This window comes from Perca fluviatilis, chromosome 14 (genome assembly GCF_010015445.1).
Source record: "Perca fluviatilis chromosome 14, GENO_Pfluv_1.0, whole genome shotgun sequence".
NCBI classification, from domain to species: Eukaryota; Metazoa; Chordata; class Actinopteri; order Perciformes; family Percidae; genus Perca; species Perca fluviatilis.
This window is the reverse complement of record NC_053125.1, coordinates 10,470,891-10,489,909: the sequence shown is the minus strand read 5'-3', so window position 1 is coordinate 10,489,909 and position 19,019 is coordinate 10,470,891. Positions and strand designations below refer to the sequence as shown.

Sequence of the window (19,019 nt, the reverse complement as noted above, 5' to 3'; positions counted from 1 at the left end):
CGATAAAAACGCCATATTATAGTATGTTGAAAAATGGATTAAAAAGACATAGTATAGTATGTCGATAAAAACACCATAGTATAGTATGTCGAAAAAAGGGATAAAAAAGCCATAGTATAGCATGTCGAAAAAATGTATGAAAAAGCCATAGTATAGTATGTCGATAAAAACACCATAGTATAGTAAGTCGAAAAAAGTGATAAAAACGCCATAGTATAGTATGTCGATAAAAACGCCATATTATAGTATGTTGAAAAATGGATTAAAAAGCCATAGTATAGTATGTCGATAAAAACGCCATATTATAGTATGTCGAAAAAAGGGATAAAAAAGCCATAGTATAGCATGTCGAAAAAATGTATGAAAAAGCCATAGTATGTCGAAAAAAATGATGAAAAGGACATAGTATAGTATAGTATGTCGATAAAAACGCCATAGTATAGTATGTCGAAAAAAGTGATAAAAACGCCATAGTATAGTATGTCGAAAAAAGTGATAAAAACGCCATAGTATAGTATGTCGAAAAAAGTGATAAAAACGCCATAGTATAGTATGTCAAAAATAGTGATAAAAAAGCCATAGTATAGTATGTCGAAAAAAGTGATAAAAACGCCATAGTATAGTATGTCGAAAATAGTGATATAAAAGCCATAGTATAGTATGTCAAAAATAGTGATATAAAAGCCATAGTATAGTATGTCGAAAAAAGTGATAAAAACGCCATAATATAGTATGTCGAAAATAGTGATATAAAAGCCATAGTATAGTATGTTAAAAAAGCCATAATATAGTATGTAGAAAATAGTGATATAAAAGCCATCATATTGTATGTTAAAAAAAAGCCATAATATGTCGAAAAAGGGATATAAAATCCATTGTATAGTATGTCGACAAAAATTATGAAAAAGACAGTATAGTATGTCGAAAAAGGGATAAAATCGGCATAGTATAGTATGTTGAAAAAAGCCATAGTATAGTATGTCGATAAAAGTGATGAAAAAGCCATAGTATAGTATGTCGATAAAAGTGATGAAAAAGCCATAGTATAGTATGTAAAAAAAAAAAAAATACGTATAGTATGTCGAAAATAGTGATATAAAAGCCATAGTATGTTAAAAAAGCCATAATATAGTATGTCGAAAAAAATTATGAAAAAGCCATAGTATGTCGAAAAAAATGATGAAAAAGACATAGTATAGTATGTCGATAAAAACGCCATAGTATAGTATGTCGAAAATAGTGATATAAAAGCCATAGTATGTCGATAATAGTGATATAAAAGCCATAGTATAGTATGTTAAAAAAGCCATATTATAGTATGTCGAAAAAAGTGATAAAAACGCCATAGTATAGTATGTCGAAAATAGTGATATAAAAGCCATAGTATAGTATGTCGAAAATAGTGATATAAAAGCCATAGTATGTTAAAAAAGCCATAATATAGTATGTCGAAAAAGAGATAAAAAAGCCTTAGTATAGTATGTCGAAAAAAGTGATAAAAACACCATAGTATAGTATGTAGAAAATAGTGATATAAAAGCCATAGTATAGTATGTTAAAAAAGCCATAGTATAGTATGTCGAAAAAAGCCATAGTATGTCGAAAAAGGGATAAAAAAGCCATAGTATAGTATGTCGAAACAATTCATGAAAAAGCCATAATATAGTATGTCGAAAAAAGTGGGGGGAAAAAGTTATAGTATAGTATGTCGAAAAGTCCTACTATAGTATGTCGGGGGGAAAAAAAAAGAGGGAAAAAAGTCATAGTATAGTATGTCGAAAAAAAGTTACCGTATATATGTCGAAAACGAGGAAAAATAGTCATAGTATGTTGAAAAAAGTCAATAGTATAGCATGTTGAGAAAAAAGTCATAGTATAGTATGTTCAAAAAAGTGGAAAACAGTCATAGGAAACAATGTGAGGGTTTCCCGCAGCACTTAGGCGGCCGCTTCAGTTAGACGGGGCATGCCGCCTTAACTAGATTCACTTTAAATCAAACAGTGCCAAATTTCTGTACCCAAGAGCACATAAGCACGAGCATATGTGACGTCTCTGCATCTTGACAGAGTTCTCCGACTGCTTAAAACACACACACACACACACACACACACACACACACACACACACACACACACACACACACGTGGAGCTGTGGTGTGAAAAGTGTGTTTACACTTTTCAAAACTCTGAAAGCTGTCACGGTATGGGCTTAGACTTCCTCTGCACAGGCAGGCACCACTGTGTTCACTACTGCCTGAATGACACCCCCCACCCACTTTTTTTCGACATACTATACTATGACTTTTTTCCACTTTTTTTGACATACTATACTGACTTTTTCCACTTTTTTCGACATACTATACTGACTTTTTCCACTTTTTTCGACATACTATACTGACTTTTTCCACTTTTTTCGTCATACTATACTGTGCCTTTTATTTCAAAATGTTTCCACATGCTATGACTTTTTTCCTGTTTTTTTTGGACATGCTATACTATGACTTTTTTCCACTTTTTTGACATACTGACTTTTTTCAATTTTTATACTATACTATGACTTTTTTTTCCTTTTTTTGACATACTATACTGACTTTTTTTTTTCTTTTTTCGACATACTATGACTTTTTTCGACATACCAGACTTTTTCCTTTTTTCGACATACTATACTGACTTCTTTCCTTTTTTCGACGTTCTATACTGACTTTTTTCCACTCTTTTCATCATACTATACTATGACTTTTATTTCAAAATTTTTCCACATGCTATACTATGACATTTTTTTGACGTACTATACTATGACTTTTTTTTTTTTCAACATACTATACTATGACTTTTTCCCCCTCTTTTTCGTCATACTATACTATGACTTTTTTCGATATACTATGACTTTTTTTCGACATACCGTACTATGACTTTTTTCCACTTTTTTTGACATGTTATTCTGACTATTTCTCTTTTTTTCGACATACTGTACTATGACCTTTTTCGACATACTGTACTATAACCTTTTTCTTTGTTCACACACTATATTACTTTTTTTGACATATATACATACATATACTATACTATGACTTTTTTCAACATACTATATTTTGACTTTTTTCCTCTTTTCGACATACTATTCTATGACTTTTTTCGACATACTATACTATGACTTTGTTATGGAGATTTTCTGACCTCTCCAGTGATGTGCTTTAGGACTCAATATACAAAACACAGAAGCACAGAGAACACATAGATGGTTAAAGTGATATATTGCAAAAGTTTATGTAATTATTCACAGGTACGTTACAGAGACCATATCAGTTTTCCCCAATAACTCCCACAGAAAAGTTTATGCACATCGATTTTATACTGTCACAGAACAAATGAAATCCTTTCTGATTGGAATACATCCAAAAACAACTCTCTCCTCATCCTATGGGAAATGGTCTCTCTACAATGCTCTATTATCATTGGACAAAAGTCCTCAAGCAACACTCCTGTGTCCTATAAGAAAACAGTATTTTTTTCCCCACTGGTGACTTTGACATATACATCCGTTCATATTCAGTCCACATAGATGGTGTTTCTGTCCCGTCTACGAAATGCCTAGTTCCTGTCACCGGAGGTAATAAAACGACATGGCCTCTGACTACATTTCCATATCACAGCTCAGTGAACAGTGTGAGTAGTTTTGAACATGATGCATACATAAAATGTTCAAATGATTAATATAACTCAAAGAATCAATTCCTTTAACCCTTGTGTTGTCCTTTGGGTCCCAGTGACCCGAAGGACAACACAAGGATTATGTACCGTTAACAACTTTATTCCATATGCTATACTATGACTTTTTTTCGACATACTATGACTTTTTTTCGATATAAAATACTATGACTTTTTTTCCTTTTTTTTTTTTCTTGATATGCTATATTATGACTTTGTTGTCAACTTTTTCCTGAGCCTGCTGGTCCTGGAATGGAGAGTCCTGTACCATCTGAGGAAGGCAATACTAGAGTTCCAATAAATATTAGGGATGCACCGAATATTCGGCCACCGAAAATTTTCGGCCAAAAATGGCCCAAAAGGGCATTTTCGTTTTTCGGCCGAAATACTTTTATCACCGAAACAATATGGCTGAAATGTTGTGATGACGCAAACAGAAACCGCGACCTGCACGTGTGTCAGTACCCGTTCCACCTGCAAAGCGTCTCCTAAGCAACGAGGTTGAGATGGACCACGGAGTGAAAACAATGAAAAGTACGCTCTTAGAGTCTGTCAGCACACGTTTCAGTGAGATCTGTTCGGATCCTCTGCACTTCATCGCGACTGTATTTGATCTGCGTTATAAAGACCATTACTTGGATGCGGAAATAAAGCAGGGCGCACGAGAAATGATCCAGGCTGCGATGGATGCGGAGAACCCGCGTGGAGACGAAGACGGAGCGCGCACGGAGCAGCGCCCAGCGCAGGAGGAGATCAGAGCACAGAAAAAAAATTGTCTCTCTGCACCAGATGAGGAGCATGCACCCTCGTCTGATATGTTAAGTGAAATCCTGCAAGAAAGTGCCTCAAATAATAAGAATAATAATAATAATAGGTAAGCTATTCTGTTCTTAGGCTACTATATAGGCTACTGTATTTGACTATCAGATTGTAGCCATATTTCTGCTAGATATTTTTTTAATTAAACTTTAATATTAATTTATACAATTGCTTTGCGATTTTAGTAAAGTTAGTACACAGTCATAGCCATAAATGCAATGGTGCTAATAATTGGCATAATTTCTTTCGGTGTTTCGGTCTTGGTTTCCTCTTTCGGTTTTCGGTTTCAGACAAGAATTTGCATTTCGGTGCATCCCTAATAAATATCATAGTATAGTATGTCGAAAAAAGTAAAAAATGGAACTACTCCATGGAACAGTCAGTTGCAAGATGACACGGTGCTAAACTAAATTTGATTGTTTCGGTTGATGCAGCAGAAAGTGTAAAAACATTGTTTTAATGTACTATCTGTCTGAAAGTCCTATGGGTTGGAGGTTTGTCTCATGTCTTCATTGCTGTTGTATGTATGTTCTGTATCTTATAAATTAATATTTGATCAAAAATAGTATAGGGTGTAGAAAAAAGTCATAGTATAGTCACAGCTATGCATGACAGACGTTCTGGTGCTGTTGGAGAACCTCATTGACAGGCCTAGTGAGTGGTGGTGCAGCATTCAGTCACCTGGGTCATTTATGAATGTTATTGGCAGATTAGATATGACCTAGCAAGTTCATTGAAAAAAAATCAGACAGGTCCTACTCACTTCTGGATTTATCAAAAAGCGTTTATTAATAGTCATAGTAATGTCACACAAATTCACAAGTGTTTAAGACATGTCTGGCTCAGTTTGGTTGTGTGTGTCTGCAAGTATGTCTGTGATTTCTCTAAACAGTGCAGTTATAAATAAATGACCACAAAGTGAAGGAAAAGGTTATGGTAATATTGCAACAGGAAAAATAGAATTCTCATTTTAAGAAGAAAAGAGAAAAAAAAGTTGTTCAAAGAGAACATTTAGCACCATCTATCCCGTTATCATATTCAACAGATAATATATAATAAAATCAATAAAATCTCATCTAAAAGCCCCCTACATAATAAAAAAATTTAACATTTCTCAGAAAGTTTTTTCTTCTCCTTAATGAGCATTCCATTAGTCATCTTCTCTACGTGAGCAGTGTGCCTATTGTCTACAGGAAAGGTGGTGTTATATTCAAGATAAAGATATCATTTAATATATATCAGGAGAAAAAGGCAAGAGTCATGAGAGGCAAGCACCAGAGAAACAGCAGCCTCCACTCCCGTGAACACACAACCCCCACAGTTCAGTTCTTACAGAGCAATCGGTCTCTATAAAAAATACAGAGGAAAAAAAGTCGCAAACTTGTACAACCCTATTAAAAAAGGGAGAACATTGATATCCAATAAATAGAGGAAACATTTTAAATTAAATGTACAATGCCAAAATAAATCCAGAAAATACCAAGTTTGCATATTGAAACAAAACAATCAGAGGTACAACACACAAACACCAGATGGCAATGATTTTCTTTTTAGAGCCCATACAGAGATGGAAGAAATGAACAAAAGGACCTGATGATGAGTGACAACTGGATACTAATCTCCAGAGGAAATAAAAGTATAATTAATACAAACACAAGATTTACAACACATACAAGAATCTAAAAGACAAAATGAAACCCCTCCCAAAACAACCAAAGTTGTTAAAACCCGTATGTTTTGTATTTTTTTTTTTATTCTTAATGCTTTAGAAAAATGTTCATATCTCTATTATTAGTATTTTTCATTTTCTCTTATTTCTAAATACAAGGCCAATGTGGTATATATCTAGGCTGATCTAGTTTAGAAAAAAACAATAAATTATTTTTTAAAAAGACAGCACCCCACAAAAATTGCAAACAGCATGTACAAATTTCAGTATTCAAGACAACAACAGAGAGACACCATCAACTACCCTCTGCAGTTTGTTCAATGGCAGCACCAACTGCCCCCTGGTTCTCAACTTCAATGTTGCCAGGGTGTCTGGTTGAAAGCACCATCTGAGAGTAAACTGGTATTTTATTGGCGGCTTGGTATTTCTTTTTGTAAACAGTAATGATGAGTAAACTTATTCAACTGGCTGTTCGGCAAGTATTTGCAGTAGTAGTAGCAAAAATGATCTTCAATGATCTTAAATAATGAAAGGGTAAGTTGAAAACCAAAGTGTAACTGTGTCTTTTGTCCTGGCTTGCAGGAGTTTTGGTTATGGCTGAGGAGACGCAGGGGGGGAGCTCTGTCACCGGGAGGAGGACGAGGCCTGGTGAGACACAACAAACAATTTTCCACATTAGAAAGGAACATCCAAATTCTTAAAAGGCACTCCTAACTAGGTAATTCTTAACTGGCAACTATTGAATCCTCAACAAAAGACAACAGGAAAAGCAGGAATATTGAAGAATTACCAGGTTGAAGGAGTCATATGTGTTCATGAGCTCCTCTATGCGGTACTGCTCCAGCACCACTACGTTGGTCAGGTTGGGGCTACGCTGACGGGCGCAGTCCTCACAGTGAACCACATAGGTTTTCCTGCTGTTGCTCTCACTTGTCACAAACAACAAATTGAACACCTCCACCTGTAACAGAGGAGAGGACAGGTTTAGGTTAAACATTCAGAAAGTACTACTGCTATAAATCTATGCCAGTCAGTCAGCTTGCAGTAACAATGATCCAGTTTCATGGTGAAAAAGAATGCACTGTAGCTTCCTGCGACTAAATTAACCATTTGAGACAAGGTTGTGTAGTCTAAAAACAACAGCCTTGCATCCTACCTTGGTAGTAATTTCGGAGGCTGTTTGTGGTGTTGTTGAATTGTAATGCATTTTACTGAGGTGTTTATTTTTTTTTTAAAGACTTTTTTTGGGACTTTTCTGCCTTTAATTGATAGGACAACTAGGTGAGAAAGGGGAGAGAGAGGGGTCATTACATGCTACTCACCATGTTTTTCATGTGCCTTTTCTTACTTGCAGAGAATATTCAGTGCAGTTTTAGGTACACCTAACTATACAACAGCCCAACAGTAAATCCTAGCTTTCTTACAGGGATGTCCCGATTAGAGCCGATTTTTGGCATTTTTTTTTTTAAAGGGGTGATAGAATGCAAAACCAATTTTACCTTGTCATAGTTGAATAATGACAGTTTAGCAGGTAACTAGGACATACATAGAACCTCTAAATCCCGTTGACCCCTTTTCTCTGCAAATCTCACAATTTGAAACTGCCTCTGAAAACGGGCAAATCTCAACCAGCCCCATAGTTGACGTCAACTATGGGGCTCCTCCTCATTTGGCTCTAGTCTCTCTTTGTCATGCCCCAACATTTGCATAGGCTACACAACTGACTCTAGGTCAGGCAGATCTCAGAAATTATACATTGTTCATCTGCTATTTTACCACTCAATTCACTTCTGAGACTTTTATGCGAGAAATCAACAATGTAGAGGTCAAATATGGGCCATTTTACAAAAATGTATGTCTAATTGCAAATTTTGTCGGGAGTTCAGCGGCCTGCCTTCCTTCACAGACCCCGGCCTGCTGTGAGCTCGATTGATCTCCGTCAAGGCTGGCAGCCCACGGCACTTCATACCCGCGCAAAGTCACCGCTTTGTGGGCTAATGGACTACTAAACGCCACAGAGCTCTAGTTCCCCTCTTCCTAATGCCAGGTGTGTGTGAGTAAGAGTGCGGTCAGCAAGCTTGTTAAGCCAGCAATCTCTTACCACAGATTCCAGTTAATCTTAAAATGTGTTGAGTTATTTAAACAAATGATTGGGGAAATAAACGCCGCTTGTCCGCAAGTCTCATTGATAGAGCCTGCGGCTGGATGGAGCTCTATCAATGAGAGCTAGCTAGCCTCCTCTTAGAATTCATTGACTTGAAATCGGACACCGTTGTTAGCTTTATAAGACATTTAGTTAGATGTTGTATAAGTGGTGTGACATGTGTGTAACATGTGGTAAGAGATTGCTGGTGTAACAAGCTCGCTGACCGCGCTCTCACTCTCACACAACGGGCCACTTAGCTAGCAGGAAGAGGGGAGTTGCGGGCCCTGGAGCGGCGTTTGGTAGTCCGTGCTGTGGGCTGCCAGCCGTGACGGAGCTCCAAGTACCTCATAGCAGGCCGGGGTCTGTGAAGGAAGGCAGGCCGGGCGGCGAGGCAGCACCGGCGGCTGAACTCCGACACACAGTCTTACCAAATTTGCAATTGGCCATCAATTTTCGTAAAACGGCCCATATTTGAGCTTTATATAGTTGATTTCTCGCTTAGAAGTCTCGGAAGTGAATTTAATAATGAAATAGCCCAACAAACAATGTATAACTTTGCAGTGTCTGAAATATGAGACCTGCTGCCGAGTCTCCCATGTGTTTCTATGTAGTTTGCTCAAACCAATCAGCGCGTAGCTCATTCGGAATATTCATGAGCATACCATATTTGGAAGAAAAGCTCTTGTTCCAAATAGAGCCATATTTACAGGGTAGTTAAGGGCCTAATAAAATAGCATTCGGGCAATTTTCAGCCCAACCAATGTTACATACCCCATTAGGAGACCTTAAGGAACAGTGTAAAATACCCTATATAATCATTCTATCAGCATTTACCCTGATTACCATACTCCGATCCTTTACATCAGTTTGTAGGGATACCGCCCTTAATCACACACGGCAGAGCCACTCACCAGTGTCTGTCCACAGTGTCTTGTAGCTTGCCAGCCCCTTGTCAACAAGTAAAAAAAGTCTGTCTTTCTTAGTTACCCGTTTTTTACAGAAGCGGATTACTCTAATTCTACACACTTCTTCTGTGATTCCACCACGTTTTCAGACTGTTATTCCCTGGAGCTGACATCAGTGAACATAAGAAGAAAATCCAGGATTGACTATTAAGTGCAAGAGTTAGTTAGCTAAGGTTAGTTTTTGTTGTCCAGCGTGGAACTTGAAATGGTTTATTCTTTGGTTGGGGGTTTGCTGGGATCCTAAAGAGAACTGTTTTGGTGTTGAAAGAATTAAATAAATTAAGCTTTAGGCATATTTTAGTTACTTTTGTTTACTTAGTTATTTTTGTAAAGAAAAAAAACGTTGTGCAGCTTTTGTTATTTGAGCAAATGAGAGTATCAGATCGGGACTCTGTATTAGCAGATATTCAATATTCAAAAAAGCTGATCGGGACATCCCTACTTTCAGTTTTAGAGCTTTTTGTGGTGCTGTTGAATTATAGTGTTGTACTGAGTTGTTTCTATTACCCCTTTCCACCAAGGGCTAAAGTGGAGTATGGGACGTTAGCTGTTGATTGAAATTGTATGTTGTGTAAACCCGCCCATTGCCAGCACATGAGGTAATAGGTTTGCACGGCCCCGTGTTGACTGGCTTCTTTTGACAAAATAAGGGGTTGAACACCTTCATTGATGTTGAGGGGGAGAAAATCATACACCTATCAGTATAAAGCAATACATTTTAAATGGCACTACAAACTACAGCCTCCATGACAACAAAGTTGACTTTAATTTTAAATTTTAGCAAGGTGTACCCAATTAACTGGCAACTGAGTTTGACAGAGAGAGTTGTATGGTTAGAGTGACTGTTGGCTACTCACATCACACTCGTTGCAGTAGTAGGCAGGCTCGTCCTTGACCCGACTTTGATAGGAAAGCTTCTTGCCGTCAGCCACCAGTTGGTCCCGCAGGACCTGGATGTGCTTCATGGACTGCAGCAAGCAGTGTCTGGCAAAAGAGGTAAAGATTACAACAATATAAAGTTGCCGTCAAATGTTTATACCAGGGCTGTCAAAATAAACGTGATAACAAATTCCTTTTAACACCCCTAATTTTGTGTGATTAGTCTATATCCACGACGTTCCACTTCCGGGATTGCTCTTTTCGGATGTCCGTTACCTGCCGCTTTCTTTGTGTTGCAATTTTAAAATCCGGTGGATTTGTGAGGACTATGGTTAACTGCTCCTCAGATCTCTGCAGGGTAAATCCAGACAGCTAGCTAGACTATCTGTCTAATCTGTTGCACGACTAAAACAACTTTTGAACGTATACGTCCCACCAAAACAAGTTCTATCCCCAGGTTATTATGCAAGACGATTGTGATTAGTTTAAAGAAATGCCAATAAACAAAAGCATGTTTTTCTCCCATCCCAGATTGCTGTGTGGACTTACCAGACCCTTCTCCACAGCGCTGTGGAGGAAGGTCTGGCAATGCAAGACTAATGTGCAATTAACACACGCCGTTCTGTGATTTGGGTCTAGGGCCGCTCCGTAGTTTGGGAAATCAGGAAACAATGTAATGTTGTGGATGGCTAGCAGAAATGGATAAAGAAAAAAAGTCTTTTAAATATAGCAAGTTTGGTTTCAAAGCCCTTCCAGATGATTCTCTTGACAAGACTAAAGTTATTTGCGTGTACTGTCGATGTGAATTGAGATACCAACGCAGTAGGCCAAGTCTCAAATACCACAGTACCTTTTGAGGTTATTCTGGAGTCATCTTTTTTGATTGTTGCAATTTGCATAAAGCAAGCATATTTGTCTGCTCCCATGGTGACAAGAGCATTAAAAACTTGAAAGACTTTTTAAAGTACATACAAAACTAAATTGTGATTAATTGCGAGTTAACTATGGACAATCATGCGATTTTTAACCGATTTTAATCGATTGACAGCCCTAATATTTATTTTTATATATATTATTACAAATGCAATCTAATAGAGCAATCCTTCATCATATTGTTCATATTGATTGTGAAGTGTTCCTTGGTACAAAGATATTTTCTTTCACCTCTCTTAATATGATGAAGGTGAGATAAAGACTTATCATTAGTTTTAGGTAGGTGTAACTAAAAAAACTGGCAGTTCATCTGTACTCACTTGACCATCTTGAAAGTGTCTGGGTCGGTGATCTTGACAGTGCGGGCCACGTTCCAGGACACATGGATCATGGGGACAATGGATTTGACCTTCTTCACTTCATTCCACTCAAACCTCTCCAGGGCCAGCTGGTACTGGTAAGCTGAAGATGTGCAACAAACAATGTTGAACACGGTCTTACAAAATATTGTTTCTATTGTTGAGTAATCTCTATTTGGTCACTAGATAGTGCACTCTTTACCATTGAGAGGTCCAACATTCCAGGCGATGTTGTTGCACCAGCCTACGGCCTGAACCCAGTGAACAGTTCCAGCGTTGATCCACACCAAGTCTCCAGGCCGCTGGATGAAGCGGTACACTGGGATGTTGGCTTTGTAGAGGTCCTCCAAAACCGGCCACCAGGACCCTGTCAGATAGTCCACTCCGTGCCTAAGCACATACAAGGAAAAAGTTGTGTTAGAGCTGTGATGTTTGTGTGTAGAAAGGTGTAGGGCTTGGCATCTTAAATAACCCTTGCACTCGTATTTGGGAAGTACTAAACAAAGTCCGCTTGCATTCTCAGATGTGTCTGTCTACTCACTTTTCACAGAAGTCGCTAATGGCCTGCCAATAGTTCTCATGGACAGAGAACCACTCACAGTCTCCAGGGCCGATGTTGATGTTCACCGAGCAAAAGTTATTGTTCTCTTGGTGACCTGTTGATTTTAGAATGAACATATCTTAATTCAGATAGTAACTTATGTTTCATATTGTTTTTACTAAAGACGTAACATGAAAGCGTCCTTTACCTGGTGTTCGGCTCCCTGGAACCTTCATGTAGAGCTGGACGGTGTTCATGCCTAGGATGGTGTGTCCGACGTGGCTCAGCATGTTTCCACTAGATGCTACACGCATAAAGGCTGGTAGCTTCTGCAACTCCTGAAGCTGAGGCTTCCACCTGAGCAAAGATAGCAGGTTAGAACTGAATCTTTAGTAATGTATGAAAAGTATCTGCATTGATATAAACAGATGTCATACAAAGGAGCTTTGCTTGCTGCTATCATGCTGCTATATTGAGACTTGACCACCAGAGGGCAATGCAATATTTAGTAATGATGACCACCATTGCTCACCTCTTGGGATCTGAGAGGTCAATGTTGGTGCCAAACTTAATTATCTTCCCCACTTGTTTCTGCTCAGCACTGAGGAGGAGAAAAACATTAAGTGTTACTACAAATCGCAAAACACACTTTTGTAAACTTTGCCCTCTTAACAATATTCTTACCTGCTACTTTCTTTAGAGCTGTCCTTGCTTGGAGTATCAGAACTGTAAGAAGGCTTCTTCTCATCTTCATCATCCTCGTCATCGCTGCCTTTCTCCTCCTGAAGACATAGATCACAACACGTTTTATCAACTGCACAGCAGAGCCTGACTCTATCTAAACCATTAAACTGAATTACAAGTAAATCCAACCAAGCAATCTGATTAGTCAACTAGACATTTAGAATGTTCTCAAATCAACATTACGGCACACCATGCTGATCACTAAAAATATGACTCCATTTCAATGTCAACGTTTCCAGAATGTTTTTTGAAACATTTGTAAATAAATCACGAAACACAGTGGAACACACAGAAGCTCTCCAACATCTGGACATAAAGTGAGTCATCGGATTTAACAACGCTCTCAAGTTAACTGTTACTAGAAATGTTTGGGTGACTGCTACATGTGAAGTTTGCAGACTTATAGAAGCTAAATCTGTCAATTTTATTTCAGCAGATAGCTTAGTTAGCTTATAGGTAACTGTTGTATGTATAATTGTCATTATGGGCACTTAAGTGATGCTTAATGACATTAAATCACACCCTCTCATGTAATATTGCTTAAATATACAGTCTGCTTGAATGCAGAAATAGTGGTAGCGGAAGTGGTTAGAGTAGGAGTACTAGAACATATTTACCTGCAGACTCTCTTGGAAGCTGGAGGCCTGGTACTGAGCATACTTGGCAATGGTGGTGTGGGAGCGGCTGCTCTCGCAGGGCCACGTCTGGCCCGTCCCACTGGGGTCCCAGTTCTCATCAGCAGGCTGCTGCACCTGAGTCCTCACCTCTACCGCCTGCTCTGCATTGGCCTCAACCAGTGACTTTGTAGAAAACAGCCCCAGGTCTAAAGACAGTGAGGGGTAACATTAGGCACATACAACCAATTGATGCAAACATGTAGTAAATGTGTCTGTAACTAATGGGTCAAAATGTCCAATACCAAGACTATTTTTAAACTGTTGTTCTCCAGAAGTATCAGGAGAGCTTATCATGAATTTTGCATTTACAGTTACACAAGAGTAAGCTTACTGAGTCGTAGAGATCCAGCCAGGCCTCTGATGACAGTAACAGGATTTTTGGGGTCTGTACAGAACTGCAGCAACACAGGGGAGAACGCATCCCTCTTACTCTCCAACTACAGAGAAGAAACATCACGTCAATACACAGTAATGAAAACTGCTTCAGGTAATTTGTCATCATGCACAATGAATTGCCACAAGAGGGCAGCACATTAAGGCAGGGATCTTCAACAGGGGGTCCGGGACCCCCAGGGGGGCCTCCAAATTATTGTTAATTTTTGAAAGTTTTTTCAAAAATTAAAAAGTCTTAACATGATTCAACATATTATTAGCAAATATAAATCCACTGATGGTAGGCTTACTGGCCTATAGGTAATGTAGTCACTAAGGTAGCCATCCACAGATACAGTTCATCCCAAAGGATTGACTGTTTCACATTTAAGGGTTAACATTAAAACATGATTTATAAAATCAGGCCAACAATTATTAGGCTATTTGAATAGCTTTGTATTCTATGCAAAAAAGGTATCTATAAATGCTTTAATAAAAGTTAATGCAGGCCCAGATTAATATGCAACTTCATTTTATACAATATATGTAGTAGGGGGGTCCCTGATCAGTCTCTCTTTCAGTTAAGGGGCCCTTGGCTTAAAAAACGTTGAAGACCCCTGCATTAAGGCACATATCTAAATATCAACTGTCTATAGTGCTTGCTCTTGAGGGAATTACTGCAATTGTTGGGGCTTTGTAAATTATAGAGTGTGGTCTCGACCTACTCTATCTGTAAAGTGTCTCGAGATAACTCGTGTTATGATTTGATACTATAAATAAAATTTAATTGAAATTGAATTATAGTTTACACTACATATTAAACCAACTTAATGTTCTGTTGCTTTGAACAATGTATTATTTGTATGCTGTCTGATTAAACATTAAAGTGCCTTTCCACCTTTTTCTTTGTTGGTTAATTTATAAATCATACTTTGTTTACCATGTAATATTTATAGATACAATGTTCATTTCCCACATGCATCAAATGAAATAAATGACGTACATAGATGCTGGGTGTAGGAGGGTTGAGTTTCTCTCTGGGAATGGGTTCGCCCGAGGTCATGATGGGCTTGACAGAGAAGGCTGGGAGCAAGAAAGATTCTTTGAACTTCCCTTTCACTCTGGCCCCCCTGCAACAGAAAAAAAAGAATACATTAACAGATGCAAACATGAAGATACAAAACACAGGTTTCTGTTACTACTGTGCGCATGAGCTACCTGACGAGTTATTTAGACTAAGATTCATGAATGATTCCCTGAAATATGCAAAAAGGCCTTATAAAATCTAGACCATTTTACATTAAACTGATTTTAAGAAAAGTCGTCCTCCATGGTGCACTTACTTGCAGGACCTGATGATTTCACTGGCAGTGTTCTTAATGTTGATTTCCTCCAATGGGATCCTCTTTTCCTCCACCTCAGACGCTATGAATGTCTCCCTGTCCCCGCTCTCTACTTTGATCAGGCGAATCTTTAGCTCTTTGGGTGGCCCATCTGACAGCGCCTTCAGTTTCAAGAAGTCCGTTGAACCCAATGAAGAACCAGATTCAGAGTCTTTTTTCTCCTCAGAAGATCTCTCGCTAGAACTTCTCGAGGTCCATTCTGAATGCTCTCCTTCACTGGTGGGGCTGGCACCGGATGGGTCGTTGCATTTTGTTTTATCGGTGTCATAATGACCCCGATTATTCTCAGACCCCTCTTTGCTCTGGAGGTTGAGGTCACCAAGAATTCTGCGATCCTTCTTCTCTTTATCGCTCTTGCCATCCTTGTGCCGCTTGTGGCTGGAGCTGGAATGAGTGGAGGAAGATGATGATGATGAAGAAGAGGAGAAGACCATCTCCTCTCTCTTTTCTCGATGCTTCTTCTTTTCTTTCCTATCTTCATGGTTCCTGGTGCTCCTGTGGCTGTGACTTTCCTTCCTCTTCTTATATTTCTCCCTCTCTTTATCTCTATCCCTGTGTCTGTCTTTCTCTCTGTGTCCCTTTACTTTCTCAGGTTTGTGTCTGTCCTCCACTTTGACGTGGCCATCAGGTTTATCGATGGAATTCTTGTTAGGAAGTGACTGTCGACTAAGCATGACCTCGCAGCTTTTGCCCAACTCTGCCAGAGAGGACTCAGAGATGGTCGTCAACAACCGCTCCTCCTTGACCACCTTAATAGGATTTATGGTAGAAATACTTTCCTTTTTGGTAGAGTTTAATCGGTCCTCGGTTGTCTCTCCATCATCTCTCCAGACATCAGCGCCCTCTATTTTCAATTTCTTGTCTTCTAGCAGAGGAGGAGGGGAGGACTTAAGAGGTGGGACAGTTGGACTGAATGGTGGATGAGTTGAATCTGACGTGGGAGAACTGCTTTGCTGCTGGCGGCATATATCAGGGCCCAGTGACAGTGAAGAGGAATATTTGACCCCAAGCAGAGCTGATGGAGGGGGTCTCCCAAAAGGCCCACCACGGTAAGCATACTTCTGGCTCCCTAGAACTGTTGCTAGGGACTTGAACATGTTGTTTACACCCGTTTGGTGGAGGTGGGGTCTTTGGGGTGGTGGAGAACAAGAGGGTGTCTCCGGGTCCTCCTCGTCCTCATCCTCATCAGCCTCACTTTTAGTTTGCTCTGGGAGGCCGTAAAGTTTAGCCAGGTCACTGTGGCGGTAATTGGTGTTCCCCACTCCCATGTCCATTGACCGTTTAGGGTTTGGGGAAGGTTTAAGGTAGTCCTCATCCTCCTCATTGAGAGAAGATGTTCGGCTGCAAGGGGAAGCCAGAGAGCCTTGGCGACTGAGCACAGGAGGGCTAGCATGAGGATTGGATCCAAAGTCTTCCTGGTTGGGCTGATGCTTCATTGCTGGAATGAGGTCTGGGGCACAAAGGTAGCTCTTGATAGGCTGGACACTAGGAGTAAAGTTGTCAAGAAGACCTGTGGACCCAGTCTTTTCACTGTTATACATCTCCTCTTCCTTTTTGATGGATTCATCGAGCATGGCCATAATGTTAGCCAGACCATCGGGAAGCAATGTGGACAACTCAGAGGGCTCTTCCTCAAACTGGGCAGAGTCAGTGCCACAGCTGCTGGCATTTTCCAAACTACTACTGGGCACCTGCTTGTGGAGCATTTCCCCAATGGAGCTAGAGGATAAGCGTGGTGGTGTGATGTTTTCTCTGGGAAAAGCCTGATACAGTTTGGGGGGTTCTCTAAGTGCCAAGGTAGGGAGAGTGTGTTGGCTGCTGTCTCTCACCGTGGCTGAGTCTTTGGATTGGTTGGGTGCGGCTTGCATTGTCGGGGGCTTGTTGGGGTATACCGACTGGTTCATCCCTGAGGTATTGTGTGTTGATGAGGGACTGAATGTCGTTCCGCCATTGTTGCTCCACATCTCCCTCTGTCTCTGCTTTTCTCTGGCATACTCCGTCTGAGGTGTAAGTGGGGGCGGCCGAGGTGTAAGGGGGGGCGGCCGCAGTCTTTCTACAGGAGTAGTGGTGGTAGCTGTCTGGCCTGGTAGACAGGGGGGCACGCCACCACGGCTTAGCCAGGGGTAAGGAAGTGAAGCCTGGGAGCTGGGGGGTGATGGATCTGAAGGAGGTGCAGTAACAGAAGAGAGCCGAGGAGGTCGCCGTGTTGGGGAACTGTTGCAGGAGAGTAGTCTCTCCAGATTTTCAATAGCAGTCTGCTCTTTGCCTTTTGCACTGCACAGTTCCTCCTCCCTCTTTTGCTCCATTCTTTTTTTCTCCTCCTCTTTCCTCTCCCACTCTCTTTGTTTTTTCTTTTCTTCCTCCTGCCTCTCCAGTTCTCTCTTCTTTCTCTCCTGCTCCTGCCTCTCTGCTTCTCTCTTCTTCCTCTCCTCTTCTTGCCTCTCCCACTCTCTCCTCTTCCTTTCCCGCTCCTTCTTCTCCCATTCTCTCTTTTTCCTCTCCTCTTCCTGCCTCTCCAATTCCCTCCTTCTCCTCTCCTCCTCCTGTCTCTCCAGTTCTCTCCTTTGCCTCTCCTCCTCCTGCCTCTCTGCTTCTCTCCTCCTCGCCTCTTCTTGCCTCCTCTTTCTCTCCTGCTCCTGTCTCTCCCATTCTCTCCTTCTCCGCTCCTCTTCCTGTTTGTCCAGTTCTCTCTTCTTCCTCTCCTCCTCCTTCTCCAGCTCCTTCCTCTTCTTCTCTTCATCCCGCTTTTGTCTCATCTCCCATTCTTTCTTTTGCCTTTGTTCTTCTCTCATTTTTCTCTCTTGCTCCACTTCTCTGTCCCTCTTCCTCCTTTCCTCAGCTTGCATGTGACCCTCTAGCTCTGCATCAAGCTTGTCTAGAGCCTCTTCGATGGACTGAGGAACAGAGGTCTGAGCTGGTGGACAAATCTGGGGCTCAGAGTACGCCCGTGTCACGGCAAATTCTAAATGATGACCCAGTCTGGATGAGAGGGCTGGAATGGATGGATTGGATGGCTGAGGTGCAGTATTGCCAGTAGAGCGTGGAGCTGAGCGGTATGTAGTAGGAGAGCTAGGAAGAGGATTTGAAACTCTGCTTGTAATCACACTGTCCCCTGCCCTCTGGTGCCCTGAGGAGAACAACGAAGATGATGAGGACAATGCAGGAGGTTGCTCTGCCTGAGCATAGTATGACGTCTTCCCCTTCGTGGGCCGGGACTTGGTGGGTCCATGTTGTGGTCTGGGCAGCTCCTGTTGGTGAAGCTGGTTGGCAGTGGTAGTTTGGCCTCTCTGACATCCTGGCTGCAGCAGAGCATCCAGCTGAGAGATGGGGCTAGTGACGCCACGGGTGGAGGTTTGGGTTACTGTCTCTCTTCCTCTCTGCCAACTGTTATTACTGCTGCCATTGTTCACAGGGCAACCAGCAGGGGGTGATGTGGTCACTGTGGAGACACCAGTCATGGTGACACCAGTAGAGCTCCTGCTGTTACTATAGCCACCTATGGCACAAGAGGCCTGGGATATGGGATGATTGGCTGTGATGACAGGTGTTCGAGTGGAATTGGTTTGGGGCAGAGGAGGGCTGACATGATGGTGATGCTGGGAAGGAACTGGAACCCGGGTATCCACGACCTGATTGTGGCTCTGAGGTAGCAGTCCTGGAGGCCTGTAGATACCAGACTCCTGAAGAGAAACATACAGAACAATTTTCTATTAATAAATGGAATAATGATCACTATCTTAACAACTGCAGCTGGATTAACAGATGAAGTGTAGTACTGTTTATTTAGTAAACCATAGCATCTAT

At 40.7% G+C, this 19,019-nt stretch overlaps 1 protein-coding gene across 5 annotated transcripts in view; it reads right to left on the bottom strand.

Annotated features, from left to right (window-relative positions):
- Positions 1 to 5,290: 5,290 nt before the first annotated feature.
- kdm6ba (lysine (K)-specific demethylase 6B, a) overlaps positions 5,291 to 19,019 on the bottom strand; it is a 138,390-nt gene continuing 124,661 nt past the window's right edge. For all 5 annotated transcript variants that reach the window (XM_039822830.1, XM_039822832.1, XM_039822833.1 and 2 more), the window contains 13 exons: positions 15,156 to 18,895; positions 14,816 to 14,942; positions 13,772 to 13,877; positions 13,381 to 13,586; positions 12,704 to 12,801; positions 12,552 to 12,620; positions 12,228 to 12,376; positions 12,020 to 12,134; positions 11,681 to 11,868; positions 11,440 to 11,581; positions 10,165 to 10,291; positions 6,987 to 7,157; positions 5,291 to 6,841 (listed from right to left, as the gene is read on the bottom strand). In XM_039822830.1, the coding sequence (XP_039678764.1) occupies positions 6,821 to 6,841; positions 6,987 to 7,157; positions 10,165 to 10,291; positions 11,440 to 11,581; positions 11,681 to 11,868; positions 12,020 to 12,134; positions 12,228 to 12,376; positions 12,552 to 12,620; positions 12,704 to 12,801; positions 13,381 to 13,586; positions 13,772 to 13,877; positions 14,816 to 14,942; positions 15,156 to 18,895 (5,259 nt within the window). In that variant the 3' untranslated portion in view covers positions 5,291 to 6,820. The remainder of the gene's footprint in view (positions 6,842 to 6,986; positions 7,158 to 10,164; positions 10,292 to 11,439; positions 11,582 to 11,680; positions 11,869 to 12,019; positions 12,135 to 12,227; positions 12,377 to 12,551; positions 12,621 to 12,703; positions 12,802 to 13,380; positions 13,587 to 13,771; positions 13,878 to 14,815; positions 14,943 to 15,155; positions 18,896 to 19,019) is intronic.